Source organism: Nuphar pumila, chromosome 5, assembly GCF_984573655.1.
Source record: "Nuphar pumila chromosome 5, dmNupPumi1.hap1.1, whole genome shotgun sequence".
NCBI classification, from domain to species: Eukaryota; Viridiplantae; Streptophyta; class Magnoliopsida; order Nymphaeales; family Nymphaeaceae; genus Nuphar; species Nuphar pumila.
In genome coordinates, this window is record NC_143253.1 from 114,557,959 (window position 1) to 114,575,259 (window position 17,301).

Genomic DNA, 17,301 nt, shown 5'->3' on the forward strand with positions numbered 1-17,301 from the left:
CACTTGATCTGCCATTCGCTGAACCATCTCTGGTCCTAACAAACTCCTTTCTCCGACTTTGTCCCAACACAAGGAAGTTCGACATCGTCGACCATACAATGCTTCAAATGGAGTCATGTCTATACTTGCTTGAAAGCTGTTGTTGTAGGCAAACTCCATTAATGGCAAAATATCATTCCACGAGTCGCTATACTCCAAACTACATGCCCGGAGCATGTCCTCTAGGGTCTGAATGGTTTGCTCTGACTGACCATCTGACTGAGGGTGAAAAGCTGTACTCATTTTTAATTGTGTTCCCATAGCTTCTTGAAAACTTTGCCAAAAACGTGATGTAAACTTCGAGTGTCTATCTGAAACAATTGAATCTGGTACTCCATGAAGTCTCACAATTTCTCTAATAAACAATTGAGCTAGTTGGTCACACGAGTGAGTTGTCTTACAAACTAAAAAGTGAGCTGACTTAGTTAGCCTGTCGACAATCACCCATACCGAATCCATCCCATTCTTCGTCTTTGGAAGCCCCGAAACGAAGTTCATTGATATGTCCGCCCACTTTTACTTGGGAATGGGAAGTGTTTGCAAAAGACCACCTGGTCTTTAGTGCTCAATCTTCACCTGCTGACATACTAAACATTTGCTAACAAACTCAGCAATGTCTCTCTTCATACAATTCCACCAAAACATATCTTTCAGATCTCGATACATTTTGGTGCTACCGGGATGGATGGCATATCTAGAATGATGTGCCTCTTCCAATACTTGATTTTTAAGTTGATCATCCTTGAGAATGCACACTCTCTGACGATATCTAAGAAGTCCTTGATCATCAATTTTGAATTCTGATTCTACATTTTCTAAAATCTTCTTTCTTACTTGCATCATTTCTGGGTCTAAGAGTTGCTTTTCTTTAATTTGATCCCACAATTCTGACTTCAATATGGTTTGCACGAATAATAATTGACCTGGTAAGCATTGAGCTTCTGCCTTCTGATGAGCCACCGAGGAAAATAACTCTCAATCTGCAAGTCTATCTAGAGCTCCTGCCTTTCTGCTAAGAGCATCAACGACTACATTCGCCTTACCTGGATGATATTTTAGCTCGAAATCATAATCTTTCAGGAATTCCAACCATCTCCTTTGCCTCAAGTTCAAATCTTTCTGAGAAAACAAATACTTGAGGCTTTGATGGTCGGTAAAGACCTCAAATTGCTCGCCATAGAGATAGTGTCTCCATATTTTAAGGGCAAAAACCACTGCTGCTAGCTCCAGATCATGCGTCGGATAGTTGACTTCATGAGTTTTGAGTTGACGAGATGCATAAGCTATTACTTTTCCGTGTTGCATCAGAACACAACCCAATCCTTTGTGCGAGGCATCACTATAAATAGTGAAACCTCCAGATCTAGAAGGTAAGACCAACACTGGAGCAGTGGTCAAACACTTGTTTATCTCCTGAAAACTTTGTTCACATTTCTCATTCCACTCGAACTTTACATCTTTCTTTGTGAGCTTCGTCATAGGAGCCGCCAATAACGAAAATCCTTCAACAAATCTCCGATAGTATCCAGCTAACCCCAAAAAGCTGCGAATCTCAGTAGGATTCTTGGGTCTTGACCAATTGGTGACTGCTTCAATCTTTGCAGGGTCTACCATAATCCCGTCTTTAGAAACAATGTATCCAAGGAATGACACTTGTTCTAACCAAAAAGCACACTTAGAGAATTTGGCATAGAGCTGATGTTCTCTAAGTGTCTGCAGGACTATCCTCAGATGCTCTTCATGTTGCTCCTTCGAGGTAGAGTATATGAGGATGTCATCAACAAATACCACGACGAACTTATCCAAATAGGGTCTGAAGACTCTATTCATCATGTCCATGAAGGCAGCTGGTGCGTTAGTCAGACCAAAAGGCATGACCATGAATTCATAATGGCCATATCTTGATCTGAAAGCTGTCTTAGCTACATCTTCTTTCTTGATCCTCAGTTGATGATATCCTGATCTCAAATCCAACTTTGAGAAGCATGTCGCTTCTTGCAGTTGATCGAATAAATCATCAATTCTAGGCAATGGGTATTTATTCTTTATGGTTACAGCGTTCAATTGACGATAGTCGATACACATACGCAGTGATCCGTCCTTCTACTTCACGAATAAAATTGGAGCACCCCAAGGAGATACTGAAGGTCGAATAAATCCTTTCTCCAATAACTCCTGTATCTGCTCCTTGAGTTCCTTAAGTTCTGCAGGTTCCATTCGATAGGGAGCCTTCAAAATGGGTATTGTTCCCGGAACTAGATCGATTTGGAACTCAGTCTCCCGATCAGGAGGGAGACCTGGTAGATCTTCTGGAAAAATATCATCATATTCATGGACTATGTCTACATCTGATATTGGGAGGTCTTCTTTCTCTTCAGTTTTCATGTAAGCCAGAAATCCCATGCATCCCTTTTCAATATATATATATTGGTCTTTAAACACGATATGATAACTGACTTATGTAACTTTCTAACACCCTGGTATGTGAAAGTTGGAGTATGGGGTATTTGAAAGCTAACACATTTTTTTCTACAATCGATAGTGGCATGATGGTCTGACAACCAGTCCATGCCGAGAACAATATTTAGATCTTTGAAGTCGAGTTGCAACAAGTTCACAGGCAACTCGCGATCTTCAATTTTTATAACGCAATTAGAATACACAGTATCCACAATGGTGGTTTCTCCTATAGGTGTCTCTATTAAGTAAGAAACGCTCAATCGTGAAGGTGCCACTGGCAACCGTTTCCCAAAAGTTGAAATGGTAAAACTATGTGTAGCTATAGAGTCAAACAATCCATGTGCTATATTAAATTAATCACGTAATAGGCTTCTTATTTGATTCATTTATACTCGTATAAAATTCTATCACATATTAACGATTACGCCACTTAGTTACTCAAAATATCTTATTTTATTTCATTGCTCATCCAAGTACACATAAATAAAATATTACTAAGCAAACAAGAATACAAAGCAAAATAATAGATAATTGAACTAGACTAAATAAAACTAAGTATCCCTAAATTCATCGTCATGTTCCTCTTCGATCTATCTGAAGCTTGGTTCTCTTCTTGAACTCTTTTGCATTGGTTGAAGGTGGGTCGGAGGAGAAGTATTCAAGTCATATTGGGGTAAAGCAAGAGTGTAGGTAGGTGAAGTAGGATCAATTGTAAGATCTTCATCCTCACTTCCCTCTCACAAATTTCCCGAAATCGCTCGCCCTTGCCCAAACCCTGGGTCACCTTGGTTGGCTCCCGCTGCCTGTCGAGCTGCTTCGGCGGTCTGAAATGCCGCTCTCCGAGCTTCTTCAGCCAGAAGCTCGTGAAATGGAGGTGGAACCCTCTGGTTTCCCCCACTTATGGCAGCCACATAACTAGCTCGGGACATATGTCGTCCCCGTGCTCTGGCCATACGGGACCCTCCCCGAGGCACAAAGTCTGTGTTCGGAGCTGCTCTTCTCCCGATTCCTCCTCGAGCCGCCATCCGATTTCCTCCCATCCGCCCACGTGCCGACCTTGCTCTCTGACAGTTGTATTGACGATTCCTCCTTCCGTACGGTGGTGGATGTGGCACCTGTGTAGTATAGGGGTAGTTCTGATGATAAACGTCTCGGTCTCCGAGAATGATGTAGATCGGAGGAGGCTGTGGCGTTAACTCTCTAACCACTTGAGTCATGCTTGTGATGACTCCAGTAACCATCGCCATTGCGGCGAAGAATTCCTCTCTTCCTACCACGGGAGGCTCAGTTGAGCCTTGAGCCCGTGGGACTTCGTTGTTCCCTTGTTCGTTAGCCATTCCTAATTAAGCAATAATTTAATCACTAACGTGTATTATTCAAACACGGACTTACATCTTGTCATTGAGTCTTATTATGAATGATGAACATCTTTTCTGTGTAAACCTGACTTTGATACCACTTTGTAACACCCCGATCTGGGACTTCAGGAGTCCGAGTTCGGTTGGTATTACTTCCTAGAGGGAAGAGTGCAAAGCTTACACAGAGAAAAACGTGGCTAAAAAAAAACTTTTTCTTTTATTTTCATAATCAACTTTTTATTACAATGTTCATCATTAATAACCAAACAAAAAGAACAATTACAATTTATTCTCAATGACAAGGAAAGTAAAAATACCAATGCTCTGCTGAAGACTGAAATAGCTGCTCACAAGTGATCAATCTAATGCCTGAAACCTACAGTTGTAATTAAACAAGAATGAGGGTGAGTCTACAACCCAGTAAGAAATAATCATAAGTAAATAAACAACAATTTACAACTGTAGTGGGCTCTAAGCCCCTAGTCTTATTTTAATTCTCGATACACCACACATGGTTGTATATTTTAATTTCCCCCATTATCATTCTCAAATATTCTCTTTCACACAACTATCACTAGGCTGACTATACCGGTAATAGCCATCTATGGACGTAGCAACCCTGTAGAACACCCCAATTCTACATGTTGGCCAAACAATGAACCATACACTCCCAGTGGTCCCCAGACCACTAGGCACTGCAGTGAACCACCACGGGGACCCCACCGGTAGCTAGCCGGGAGGTCAAGCTCTCAATCTCGGCATGGTTCATGCTACATCCTAAATATGATGGTTATCAACCATCCATGATCCTCTAGAGTCCCAAACCAGTGTGAGTGAAATCCTAAGTTATAACTAAGTTCACACATTGAATAATATTTTCACATTCATATTTCACTCGTTCTCTCTCGAGTGGTGTCATGACTAATCACAACAATCTCATTCTTAATCTCATGTTGACGTTAGGACTCACACCGCTCTCACTTAGCACGCCATGATGTAGTGTCTCTACATCATTAAATCATCGGCGGCCCACTCTCCATGGTGGCTGCACTCTGGCCGCGAACCAGGTAGCCATTGCCACAGGTCGCCACTTCCGGGATTTAAGGGGTACTGCTTGTTGAACTCTAAATATCCATTCATACTACATGAATGAACTAAATGAGACTCAAAACCAAACTCAAATCTCATCACAATGCATGATAGTAATGATCAAATAGATATGTATTTACAATTGCTTTCTATCATGCAGGACATATTACAACTAACATGTATTTCACAATACACATGTATTTAAATGAACTAATAATGTCAAACATGAAACTTATGCATGTCATGGTCTCACTAAAAGCTATCATACTAATCACATAACTTCTATAACAAACAACGTGAAACAAGTTTATTCACCTCTAAAATTACTTATAATATCCCTTACCTCAACTGCGGACACTGTACTCTCTCCGAAATTGAGTCTCACGAAGCTCTAACACTAAGATCTGGTAATTAAAGCAATATACTTGAATTAGTTCACAAACTTCTTGCCAAATTACCAAAATACCCCTCCCGAATCTTATTAAAGAAACCACGGTTTCTGTATTTCTAGTTTGACTGAAGTTCATAAACCAATGAATTCCTTTCTTCAATACGAATCCAACGCACCAAACCTCACTCGATTCCGAGTTCGGAGTGCGAAGATATGTTCATTTTACTAAAATGGATCTCAAGTATCCAAATGGATATCTTGGCACATTTCGGATTTCGGGCCAATTCGAGACTATTTTCTGATCCAAATTTTGATCTGGATCCAAACCCTGTCTGTTTGGATTCAGATCCATTGCATAACTGGATCCAAAACTGTTTGACTGGATCCAGAAAGTCTGACTGGATCCAGAATAGTCTGATTGGATCCGAACCAGATCCATTCTATTCTGACTGCATCCAGAATAGTCTGACTGGATCTGGGCTTGCTGGACTGGATCCTGGACAGTATGATTGGATCCAGATCTGCTTGACTGGATCCAGGATAATCTAACTGGGTTCAGACCTGTCTGACTGGGTCCAGATCCGAGACTGATCCAGTCAGATCTGGACCCGGTTAATCTGGATCTGATACAGGTCCAGATTGAACTGGGTCTGAACTGAAAACCCAGATCCAGACTCGAATGGTTCAGTTTGGACCTTGGTTCAACCGGGTCGGTTCAGACCCGATTCGGTCTGAACCGGTTCGACTTGAACCAGAATAAGCTACCCGGTTGGCTTGAACCGGTTCAACCCGAACCGGTTCGACCTGAACCGGTTTGACTTGAACCGGTTCGACTTGAATCGGTTCGGCTTGAACCAGTTCGACTTGAACCGGTTCAACCTGAACCGGTTCGGCTTGAACCGGTTCGATCCGAACCGGTTCACCCAACTCACAAGACCCGGTTCGGTCTGGGTGCGACCCGAACCGACTCGGTTCGGTCTGGGTCGCACCCAGGCCGAACCGGATTTTTTTTTGCCACGTTTTCTCTGTGTAAGCTTTGCACTCTTTCTTCTGGGAAGTAATACCAACCGAACTCGGACTCCTGAGGTCCCAGATCGGGGTGTTACAATCTCTCTCCAAAAACGGGATTTAAGATTTCTTTTCAAATCTTAAGATCTCATATCTTAGAAGTTACTTCCATTTACTAATTTTTTTTTCTCTTATATGTATGGGAATCAATGTCACAAATCTCAGCAAGGGAAAATCTCACAATAATGTTGAAAATCCTAGCTTTTCTTGAGAAAATCTCTGGAAAATATTGGCATATATAAAAAAATATAAAATTATAAAGTATATAAATACAAATAGCAATACAAATGATATAAAAATTAATATTTACAAGAATTGTTTTTATTGTGCCAAATATCTTATAAAAATGGAAAATTTTTCAAAGCAAGTAATGTTTTGCAAAAAAATCATGTTTTTAGGTATTATATTGGCTTTTTATAATTAATATAGAATTACATATTTTCAAATATCAATATTTTTTTTAAGGGAAATCTGGGGTTAGGCTGGTAAATGTCAGCGATTTTTGTTTTTCTTTGTTTGGTGGCTGAGGGAGAGGAGTGTGTGTTGTGGGCTGCTGAACTAAATCTACACGGATTCATTTCTGATATGTGTGCTAATCCAGATCCACACATATCTTTACCTTTTGTAACCAAGCCCAATTAAAAGGATTTTCTCATAATTCAAGAGTATCACTGTTAAGGAAACCGATCATACTAAAAAAAGAAACCAAGTTCCATAAGTAATCAAGAAAGTTTCTCGAAAAACCAAGTGACATGTAAACATGAAACTTGTTTCTAAAAGGACTCTCATCAAGATAAAGAGTCCATGGTCAAGTTGACGTTTTTGAGGTTTGGTTTTAGGAGCCGATTAAGAAACTCCCAACATCTTCCTTGTGTATATATATATACATGTAATTGGGTTTTTCAAAAAACAATAAGAAAGAAGAAGAGAGATGAGAGTTTGAGAGTGGTAAACATTGGTTCTTCAAGGAACTGAACCACGTTAAAATCATGTTTTGTGATTCTATTATGGTATCTCAGCTGGCAACATCACTCTCTCTACTCTCAAGCATTAATTTATTCTTTGTGATGTTCTTCATATTCTTATCATAAAGAAAAATCTTTTATCAATTGAAAATTTTACATAAGAGAATGACTGTGTTTATCTTCTCTAACATGGGCTTTGTGATTAAGCATCGTTTGACAGGAAAGGAACTACTAAGAGGGCCGATTGAATATGGCTTGTACCTAATCAAAATTGGAGATGTAAATAAGGGTCGATTGACATCTCAAGTGATTGGTACCATTAGTATGCGTGTGTCATTGGAGCAATGGCAAAACCAATTAGGTCATCCCAATTCTAGACTTTTGCTTTTATTAAACTGAGATAATTTGCTATAGTTTTTTGGTGTTAAATATTTTAGTAAGTTATGTAAACATTGTCTTATTGCTAAGTCACATCGATTGCTTTTTTTGTTTTATATGATACTCATGTTTATAGGCCTGTTGAAATTGTTCATGCAGATTTGTGAGGGTCATCGTCGGTGGTATCTCGAGATGACTATAAATATTATTTTTTGTTGATTGATTAATTCTCTCATTTTGATTAAATTTTTTCATTAAAGCAAAAATCTGATGCATTATTGTGCTTTAAGATCTTTAAACTTATTGCGAAAAAAACAATTGGGTGTTGCTGGTAAAAGTTTTCAATAGTTCTTACAATCGTGTGGCATTATCCATCATATTTCTTGCTCTCGGACACAATAACAAAATGATCTTATTGAACACAAACATAGACTTGTTGTTGAGAGATGGTTAAGTTTATTGTTTTGCTCCAGTTTGCCGATGCATTTTTGGGATGCTTTTTGCATTGTTGTTTACCTTCCTTCAACCAAAACAAAAAAAAACACTCTTTCAAGTTCTTTTTAATAGGAAACTTGACTACTCATTTCTTGGTGTTTTTGGCTGCATGTGTTACCCTCACCTTGTTCCTTCCAACTTAAATAAACTCTAACAAAAAACTAAAGCTATATCTTTCACTTTGACCCCGTTTAGTCTTTAACCTATGTCTCTCTTAATGTTATTTTTTATGAAACCAAAGTTTGTTTATGCTAACTCTCATCCTCCTCTCAAGGCCTCAAATATATCTTGTTGGTTGAACTCTACCCCATCTCTCCGGAGGATGGCTTTTGTCGTGCCAGTGCTCACCTCTGCCGCCCCAGTCATACTCCCACCTTTTGACTTCCTATTGCCCATTCCTTGGCACCATCCACTATCCTATTTCCTTAGCCCTTTTAGCTAAATATGCCCATGATAAAAAACCTACGTGTTTCATTGAAGCCAGTAAGCACTCCCATTGGGAGTCCGGCTATGACTAATGAATTTAATGCTCTCATTTAGATTAATACTTGGCATATGGTTTCTGCTCATTTGTCTTATAATATGATTGACAATAAATGAATATATAAAATTAAAAGAAAAGTTTATTGCATGTTAGAAAAATATAAAGTTTGTTTTGTGGCAAAGGGTTATACCCAACAAGAAAGGCCTTGATTATTTTGATATGTTTAGCTTTATGGTGAAACCACCATGGTTCGTATTACTTTTGCCTTTGTCACTAGTCAAGGATGACATATCCGCCAGCTTGATGTCAAAAACACCTTTTCCATGACTACTTGTATGAAGAGGTATATCTCGAGCAACTTCAGAGCTTCAAGGATCCATATTATTCTAACTGTGTGCCATATTCATAAAGCCCTTTACATGCTTAAGCAAGCTTCACAGGCTTGGTACCAACAATTGAGTGATTTTTTTATTATCTTTGGAATTTTAGTTCAAAAAAAGGAACACCTCATTGTTTATATTTCAGTCTTCCATCTTGATTATTTTTATATTGATTTATGTTGATGATATCATTGTCACGGGCAATTTCAGTCATTATATTGATCATTTGGTGTCATACTTTGCTCATACATTTGCTATCAAAGATCTGAGTCCACTACATTTCTTCTTGGGCATTGAAGTTTTATACAATTCTGTGGTTTATTTCTGTCTCAACGAAAGTATATTGTTGATCTGTTGCACATAATAGGCATGACAGGTTGCAAACCGATCTCTCCTATGCCAGTAAATACCAAATTATTCTCTAATGACAATCCTTATTTCTCTAACTCTACTCTATATCATAGTGTTGTGGGTGTCCTGCACTATGTCACTATGACGAGGCCTAATGTTGCATATTCGGTGAAAAATGTCTGTCAATTTTTTATTACCAATTTTGTGTTAAACACATTTTTTGTTATTTGAAGCACACATTACATTTTGACCTTTAATTACATAAGCCAATCTCTTTGGTTCTCACAGGATACACCGATGCTGAACAAGTTGTTGATATTCTCACTAGGTCACTCACTACCACTCGTTATCATCTTTTATGAGACAAGCTCACTATGCAACCTAGCCCACTGAGTTTGAGGGGTCTATTAAGAAAACTGATCCTACTAAAGAAGAAACCAGTAGTTTCAAGAAGAAACCAAGTTTTATATGTAATTCTCAAAGAAACCAAGTGACATATGTAAATAAGAAACTTTTTTACAAAAGGACTCTCATCAAGATAAGAGTCCTTGGCCAAGGTAACGTTTTTGAGGTTTGGGTTTAGGAGCTGATTAGGAAACTCCTAACAGCCTTCTTGTGTATATATACATGCATTGGATTCTCGAAAAATAATAAGAAAGAAGATGATAGGTGAGAGTTTGAGAGCCATGGACGTAAGTTCTTCAAGAACAGAACCACGTTAAAATCTTGTATCTTGTCTGTAGTGATTCTATTAATCACATCTATAATGTGCAGATATGTGACTGCTATTACACTGATATAGAAAGTTCTTTGTCACTTTAATTTTTTTGTTGGATTACTATCAAAATTAGCTAGGTCCGGGTTGGGAAAATCCTAAAAGGATCGGTTGGATTTGTAAATTTATCGAAAACTAAAAAGAGCGAAGTTTATGTTCATGCTAAATCATTGAAAACAAAGTAGAAACTAAATCTTAATACGGAAGAGTACCTTAATCCATTAGCGTTCCGATAGATCGATAACGGTTATGATCTTACCGAACCTATATATGTGACCCTATTCCTTTCTCTAAACCTTATAAGAGACTGATTTCTCTTAACGATAATATTAGAGAGTTTCAAAGAAAAGGTCACTATATAAGGTTTGAGGACCATAATCTAATTTGACTCCATCGTAGAGTTGTACTCTTCACATAATAGACCACACCCTAGAGTTGATTTACCCAAGAGATTTAGACAGTGTGCGTGTGCCCCCACAAAATTTGACCGATTCTTATCATGTTTTGCAGGGTCCACCAACTTCTAACATGCAAAGAGATGGCAAAACCTTTTTTTGTTCAATTAGCACTTGATTCCTGTTCAGGGGAGACGCATGCAAAAACAAATACAAACTGATGAATTCATTGAAAAAATAGAGGTAAACATGGGAAGTACAAAATTTGGGGAATGCTTATTATGATCAAATGAAAAAACATTACAACAATGATCCACTAAAAAGGCAACATCTAGACTTGACTAATCAACACAAACAATTAAAAAAAAGAGGAAATTGACTCGGTCCTATCTATACAAAAAAGGTCCCCTGATTCTGTAAGGCTGCATCAGGGCAACACAAATGCATTCCCTCCCTGGTTCATTATCTTTTTCTTCCACGCATGTTCAGTTCTCCATGCTAATGATGCAGCGGATGCCTTGGCCACTAAGCATCAAGTCAAAGGCCTTGTTGATCTCAGCGAATGAGACATGATGTGTGAGGAACTTCTCCAACTCAAGCTCCTACAACCACGAACGAAACTCAGTGAGCCAAGTTACTCAGGCCTTCATTATTAACTAAATATAAACCTGAATAAACAAGGAATTCAAAAGAGAGAGACAGAGAGAGAGGAAGTGAAAAGCCACCCTACTACTATTTCTTTTGGGGGAAGAGGGGGAGAGGGTTACCTTCCTCATGTACAACTCAACGACCTCAGGGATATCTGTACGCGTCTTGTAGTTACCATAGAAAGTCCCCTTCAGTGTTTTTTCATTCAAAAAGTTAATGGGGTGTGTCTTGAACACTGCATCTTTGTGAGGGACACCGACTAGGACAGCAACACCCCATCCCTGCAAGAGACATAATTTGGTTTAGAAGACCAGGCTTTTCAGTAGAGCAATTAAAGAACACAAGCATCTTATAGTTCTGAGATCACAAACAAAGAAAAGACCAATTGTCAGTTGTAATTTTAAGAAGCTAAAGATTTTAACCGCTTTAGGGTGAGCTATACGGCAGAGCATTAATCTCTCTTGAGCCACACCACCTGAATGGGTATTTCTACTCGATAAATATAAAAAAAGAAAAGAAAAAAGGTTTTAATGAAGAGAAAGCATGCATGATTCACTTTGAATTGAGGAACCACAATGGATCAGGCAGGTATTCATGAATAAGAGGTCACTTACATCATGAACACATTCAAAGGCAGAGATCATGGCATTAATGTTGCCGGTGCACTCAATACTCCTATCAACACCACCATTTGTCATCTCAGCAATCACCTGCAAGTGTCCAATTATGCAATCACTCAACCTTCCCACCAAATCAAAGCAATGCATCCATGAATTAGCACAATTTATAGTATAATTACAATTTCGTTAACTAAAATTTCTTTATCATGTTAATAGAATGGACTGCTAGGAGGCAATCTAAAAGATGGGTTTTGCAGAAAGAAACCTCTTGAACAGGTCTGTCATAGTCCATTGGGTTCACAAACTCTGTGCAGCCAAATTTCTTTGCTGAAATCAAACAAAAGCAGAGCAGGGTCAGCAATCTACACGTGAAACTACAATGAGCTGAATCATGACAATGCCGTCATTGCTCACCTTCTTCAAATCGGTTTGGGTTCAGATCAACTCCAATAATCCTTGAAGCACCAGCAAATCTTGCACCCTCAGCAGCCTAATGAGATGCAACACAAAGACATTTCATCAAAATAAACTTAAAAGAAATATATCACAACAGAGTAATTAAATAAGGGCAGAAACTTACAGCAAGGCCTACAGCTCCCAAGCCGAAAACAGCCACAGTTTGACCTTTCTTTGGTTTGGCAACATTCACAGTAGCACCAAAGCCTGAAATGCGTTTCAAGGAGCAATTAATCATGTCAGAACTTCCGCTAGAATCATCTATGTTTTCCTGAATTTTGCAGAAAAATGTCCATGTGGAGATGAAGTGCTTCCATTACCTGTTGAAATTCCACAGCTGAGGACACAAACTTTGTCAAGAGGTGCTTCAGGATTGATCTTGGCAAGGCAACCCATATGTACTACTGTGTATTCACTGAAAGTGGAAGTACCCACAAAGTGATAGATTGGTTGTCCCTTAATAGAGAACCTTGATTGCCCATCAGCAAGCATCACTCCCCTGTCGGTGTTGATCCTAAGAAGATCACACATGTTGCTCTCTTCAGACTTGCAGTGAACACATTCGCCACATTCCCCGGTGAAGACAGGGAGCACATGGTCACCAGGCTTAAGGTCAGTCACACCTTCACCAACACTCTCAACAATCCTGCCAAATTGCAAAAGAAATCAGCCTTTGAGGGGAGGAAAGGTAAATTTCCATATACCCATGTTTTTCTTTTCGAAACAATCTCTCATTAACTCAGATCATGGTTCAACCAGGAGTCAACTATAATAAGTCTACTAAATTACCTTATTAATAATATAAATGCAGAAAATCTTATCCTTAAGCAAGGTTCAATAAATTAAACATTTCATGTGTCTTGTCCATGAAAACAACCTCAGTCTTAGGCTCGAAAGATGCCAGTTTTGAAGATACGAGTTTGTCTTTGAAATATAGAGGAAAACGTGGATTTCTATTTGGGGTAAAAATCATGGAGTCAACCAATAGGAAAATGGAGAGGAAAAGAAAAGAATGAAAGATTAGAGAAAAAAACTCACCCGCCAGCTTCATGACCAAAGATTCTAGGAAACAATGGTTTCTGCCCCTGCATTGCAGAAAATGAAGAAAACGTGAATGGAGTTAAGATGGAACCAGATTGCTCACCACTTAGTTTCACAAAACAAGAAAGGAGCCCACGATTCCTACTAATTCAAGCAGTGGCAAGAATAAGAGCAAAGATATAGTGAAGGAGATGACGATGACAGCTACCTTTGCTTCCCAGAAGTAGACATCAGTGTGACACAGAGCGGTGAAGAGGATCTTGATCCTGACTTCCATTGCTTGAGGTGGAGCGACCTCAACCTCTTCAATCACCAAGGGCTTGCCTGCCTCCCACGCAACAGCAGCTGACACCAACGCATAAAGCAGAGATTAGATAAGAAAAACCACCAAACAGAATAAAATGAACACAAACTACATAAATCTATCAAACATCAATTCAATTTTTTTTTCGCAGCAACCTTCTAAAAGATCATTGGTTTACCTGTTCACTCCCACCAAAACCCATTATTAGAATCGAAGTCAAGAAAATCCCAACAAATTTTACAACTTTCCCTTAACACCCACCAGAAAGAAAACACGAGTTTGTGTTTTTGTCTCCATTCCCACGAAAGGATGAAATCCCATCACACTAAAACCAATAAAGATTACATCATTCCCTTCAAGACCCACCAAAAGACTAGAAAGATTTCTTCTTCTTTTTTCTCTGATCTCTCAAATGAGAGAGAGAGAGAGAGAGAGAGAGAGAGAGAGAGAGAGCAAAGATTTCATCACATCCTTCAAAGCACTTGAAAGCAAAAAGATGGCACAAAGAAACGGTCCTTTTACCTTTGCATCGGATGACCTGACCAGCAGTAGCCATTTCTCTTACAACACCCAACAAAAAGAGAGACAAGAGAAGGATGGAACTTTGAGTCTGTGCTGAACACTCGAATTTCTTCGATGGTGAACGACTTGGTGCTTATGGCTATTTATAGCTCTGCCCAAGTGGACCGAGAGAGAGAGATACCGGCTTTCTTGGACACCGCCGGGTTTTGATTTTCACTGGTTTGGGAATCTTTTTTTTTGTCATGCACAGAATCGGTGGTGGCGCCTCTGATTGGACAAACAAAACCGCTAGTGGTTTTCCCAAACGTGCATTCCTTAATATCTAGATCCTAGAGAGAGAGAAAACTACCGGCTTTCTTGGACACCGCCGGTTTTTGATTTTCAGTGGTTTTGGGATCTTTTTTTTTTGTCAACGCACAGAATCGGTGGTGGCGTCTCTGATTGGACCAACAAAACCGTTAGTGGTTTTCCTGAATTAAGAGAGAGAAAACTACCGGCTTTCTTGGATACCGCCGGGTTTTGATTTTCACTGGTTTTGAGATTTGTTTTTGTCAACGCACAGAATCGGTGGCGGCGCCCCTGATTGGACAAAATAAAACCGCTAGTGGTTTTCCTTAACGTGCATTCCTTAGTCCTTGACTCATCTAGATTCTATAGAGAAAAATAGATCTCGTTTCGGTCAAACCCTCTGTTATTAAGATTCAGCATGGCCATGTGTCAGTTGGCTGGGTTTGATTGGATACAGACTCAGTTAGCTCGTAAATAAGTCGGTCATTAGAAGCTTGGTCAAGAGTTATGTGGGTTCGATCTAGTCAATCAAAGTATCGTCAAAGGTGTAGAATGGATTGGAAAATAGAGCTTAGTTGAAATGTTCACAAATTGGTTTTACACTATTGTCAAAATTTGATAATTTAGGCCAATGAGCTCGTGTGCAACCTGGTTTGAACTCACATGCAGCCCAAAGAAGTCAAACATGTCTTGGTCAAAGCTTCTAGGCTAGTCAAAAGCATATTCTTGAACCAAGTTCCCAGCCTCAGTTTTAGCACCGTTGGTTCCAAGCAATATGCCGAACCTATGGGGCCCACCTCGACCCTAAACAATACGTTTAGCTGTGTAGATATAGCCAAAGGTGGGAGTCCAACAAAATATCTCAAGAGTATATTTTCATGAACTTGAGCCTGCCTGTTTGTGGTCATGCTTGTTCAAGTTCAAGCTGTTGCATGTGGGAGTCTCCATGCCAATAATATTATGACTTTGAAACTGATTTTTTTATTCATTTTATTCTTTAGACCTTAATCCATAGTTAATTAGGCGCAGTACACTGATTCCATCACCTTCTTCCTTGCAAGAATTGACAGCATTTCCTCTTTTCAAAAATAAAATACTCTTGAATTGAATAAATATATAAGCGAGCTAGACCCCTTTATATATATATATATATATATATATATATATATATATATATATATATATATATATATATATATATAGAGAGAGAGAGAGAGAGAGAGAGAGAGAGAGAGAGAGAGAGAGAGAGAGAGAGAGAGAGAGAGCTGAACATATTAGGCCCATTTTTCTCATTTTGCCGCATAGTTTGAAGTGTTTTACGATAGATTTGAACAGTTAGATGTGTTTAGCATGCTCAATTTACTGGGAATTAAGTCTTGGATCATATTTTTTGAAGAAAAAATGTATTTTTATGAGTATGAAAAAACTGATTCTTTTATAGCCATTGATTTTGCTGTATACACGTCAGATTTTGGTGATCCAAAAGCAGGTTCTCATTAAACAAAACCTATAGATTACATTTATGGTGCTAGATGTGAGAAAAATACAAAAAACCCTACTATTTTAAGGGTGTAGAATGAAAAAGTGGGTAGAACCAGAACATATTAGGCCCCATTTTTCATTCTGCCCCATTCTGTCTTATAGGGTTTATGTATTTTATGATAGATCTGAACCGTTAGATGTGTTTAGTATGATCGATTTGGTGAGAATCGACTTTTGGATCATGTTTTTTTAAAGAAAATACATGTTTTTATGAGCCAGAAAAAAATAGTACCTTTACAGCCATTGATTTTGAATCACCAAAAAAAACCTCTATACCGGTTCGATTCTGACAATACAAAGGCTAATTCCCACTAAACAAAACCTATAGATCACATCTATCGTGTTAGACATGTAAAAAAATACTTAAAACTATGATTTTTGAAGAGACCTAACAAAAAAGAAGGCCTAAGGAATATATATATATATATATATATATATATATATATATATGTGTGTGTGTGTGTGTGTGTGTGTGTGTTTTGTTGCGGATGGGCATTCAGTATCAATGAGTTAACTCATAAGTGCAAATTGTTTTGACTTATTGTAACCCTATAGATGCATTCAACAGTCACTTTGTTAGAAACCGACCATTGGATCATGTTTTTTTTGAAAAAAAATAACTTTTTTTTTTAAGTCATAAGTTTTTTTGTGCATTAAGGTCATTGATTTTTGAATCACTAAAAACACCTATTTGCATATTAGATTTTGGTGATTCAAAAGTCAATCTCCCCCATACAAACTATGTAGATCAAATCTGCATGGTTAGACTCACTTAAAAAACTCAAGCAATAAGATATTTCTTGCTTCCTCTTTAAAAAAAAAAAAGATTTTGCTTGTGTCAATTCATTGATACCGAATGCACATATGCACCAAAGACTTACCCTCTATAAGACGGCATAGTTTCTTAAACGAAAATAATCAAATAAATCAGTTTAATATTGTTCAGAAAACCATAATACAGATGCATCTATTAAATGCATAAGGTCTTTCCAGTCCTTCACCAAGGAACAATGGCGTAACGTGAGCTGACCTAATTTATATAGAAATTTGCACTATTCATCATCTCTTTTCTTTTCTTTTCTTTTCTTTATGACGAAGAACCCTCGCCGAAGCAAGGAAAACCCCGGGTGGGGACCCACGACCACCGTGCCTTACTTGGCCCACCTCTAAAAGCTATTCATCATCTCTTTTTTTAAATGGTCATTTTTTGAACGCATGCATGAATCATCTCAAGGAAAATTCACCCACTAAA

At 38.5% G+C, this 17,301-nt stretch overlaps 1 protein-coding gene across 1 annotated transcript; it reads right to left on the reverse strand.

Moving 5' to 3' along the window:
- Positions 1 to 10,827: 10,827 nt before the first annotated feature.
- On the reverse strand, positions 10,828 to 14,341 carry LOC149838234 (alcohol dehydrogenase 1). Its single transcript, XM_090006464.1, has 10 exons — positions 14,220 to 14,341; positions 13,602 to 13,738; positions 13,391 to 13,437; positions 12,673 to 12,998; positions 12,477 to 12,559; positions 12,311 to 12,386; positions 12,162 to 12,223; positions 11,891 to 11,986; positions 11,396 to 11,557; positions 10,828 to 11,230 (listed from the first exon to the last, which is right to left on the reverse strand). The coding sequence occupies exons 1-10, from the start codon at positions 14,251 to 14,253 to the stop codon at positions 11,114 to 11,116; spliced, it is 1,140 nt and encodes a 379-aa protein (XP_089862590.1). The 5' UTR covers positions 14,254 to 14,341; the 3' UTR covers positions 10,828 to 11,113.
- Positions 14,342 to 17,301: the final 2,960 nt, after the last annotated feature.

What these genes read in the sequence shown, in the direction of transcription:
- LOC149838234 (XM_090006464.1), bottom strand. Translation starts at nt 14,253, where the DNA reads ATGGCTACTGCTGGTCAGGTCATCCGATGCAAAG. An exon ending in ATGACAGACCTGTTCAAGAG is followed by an intron (nt 11,987 to 12,161) that starts GTTTCTTTCTGC and finishes GGACACTTGCAG; the next exon opens with GTGATTGCTGAGATGACAAA. An exon ending in TTGAGTTGTACATGAGGAAG is followed by an intron (nt 11,231 to 11,395) that starts GTAACCCTCTCC and finishes TCGTGGTTGTAG; the next exon opens with GAGCTTGAGTTGGAGAAGTT.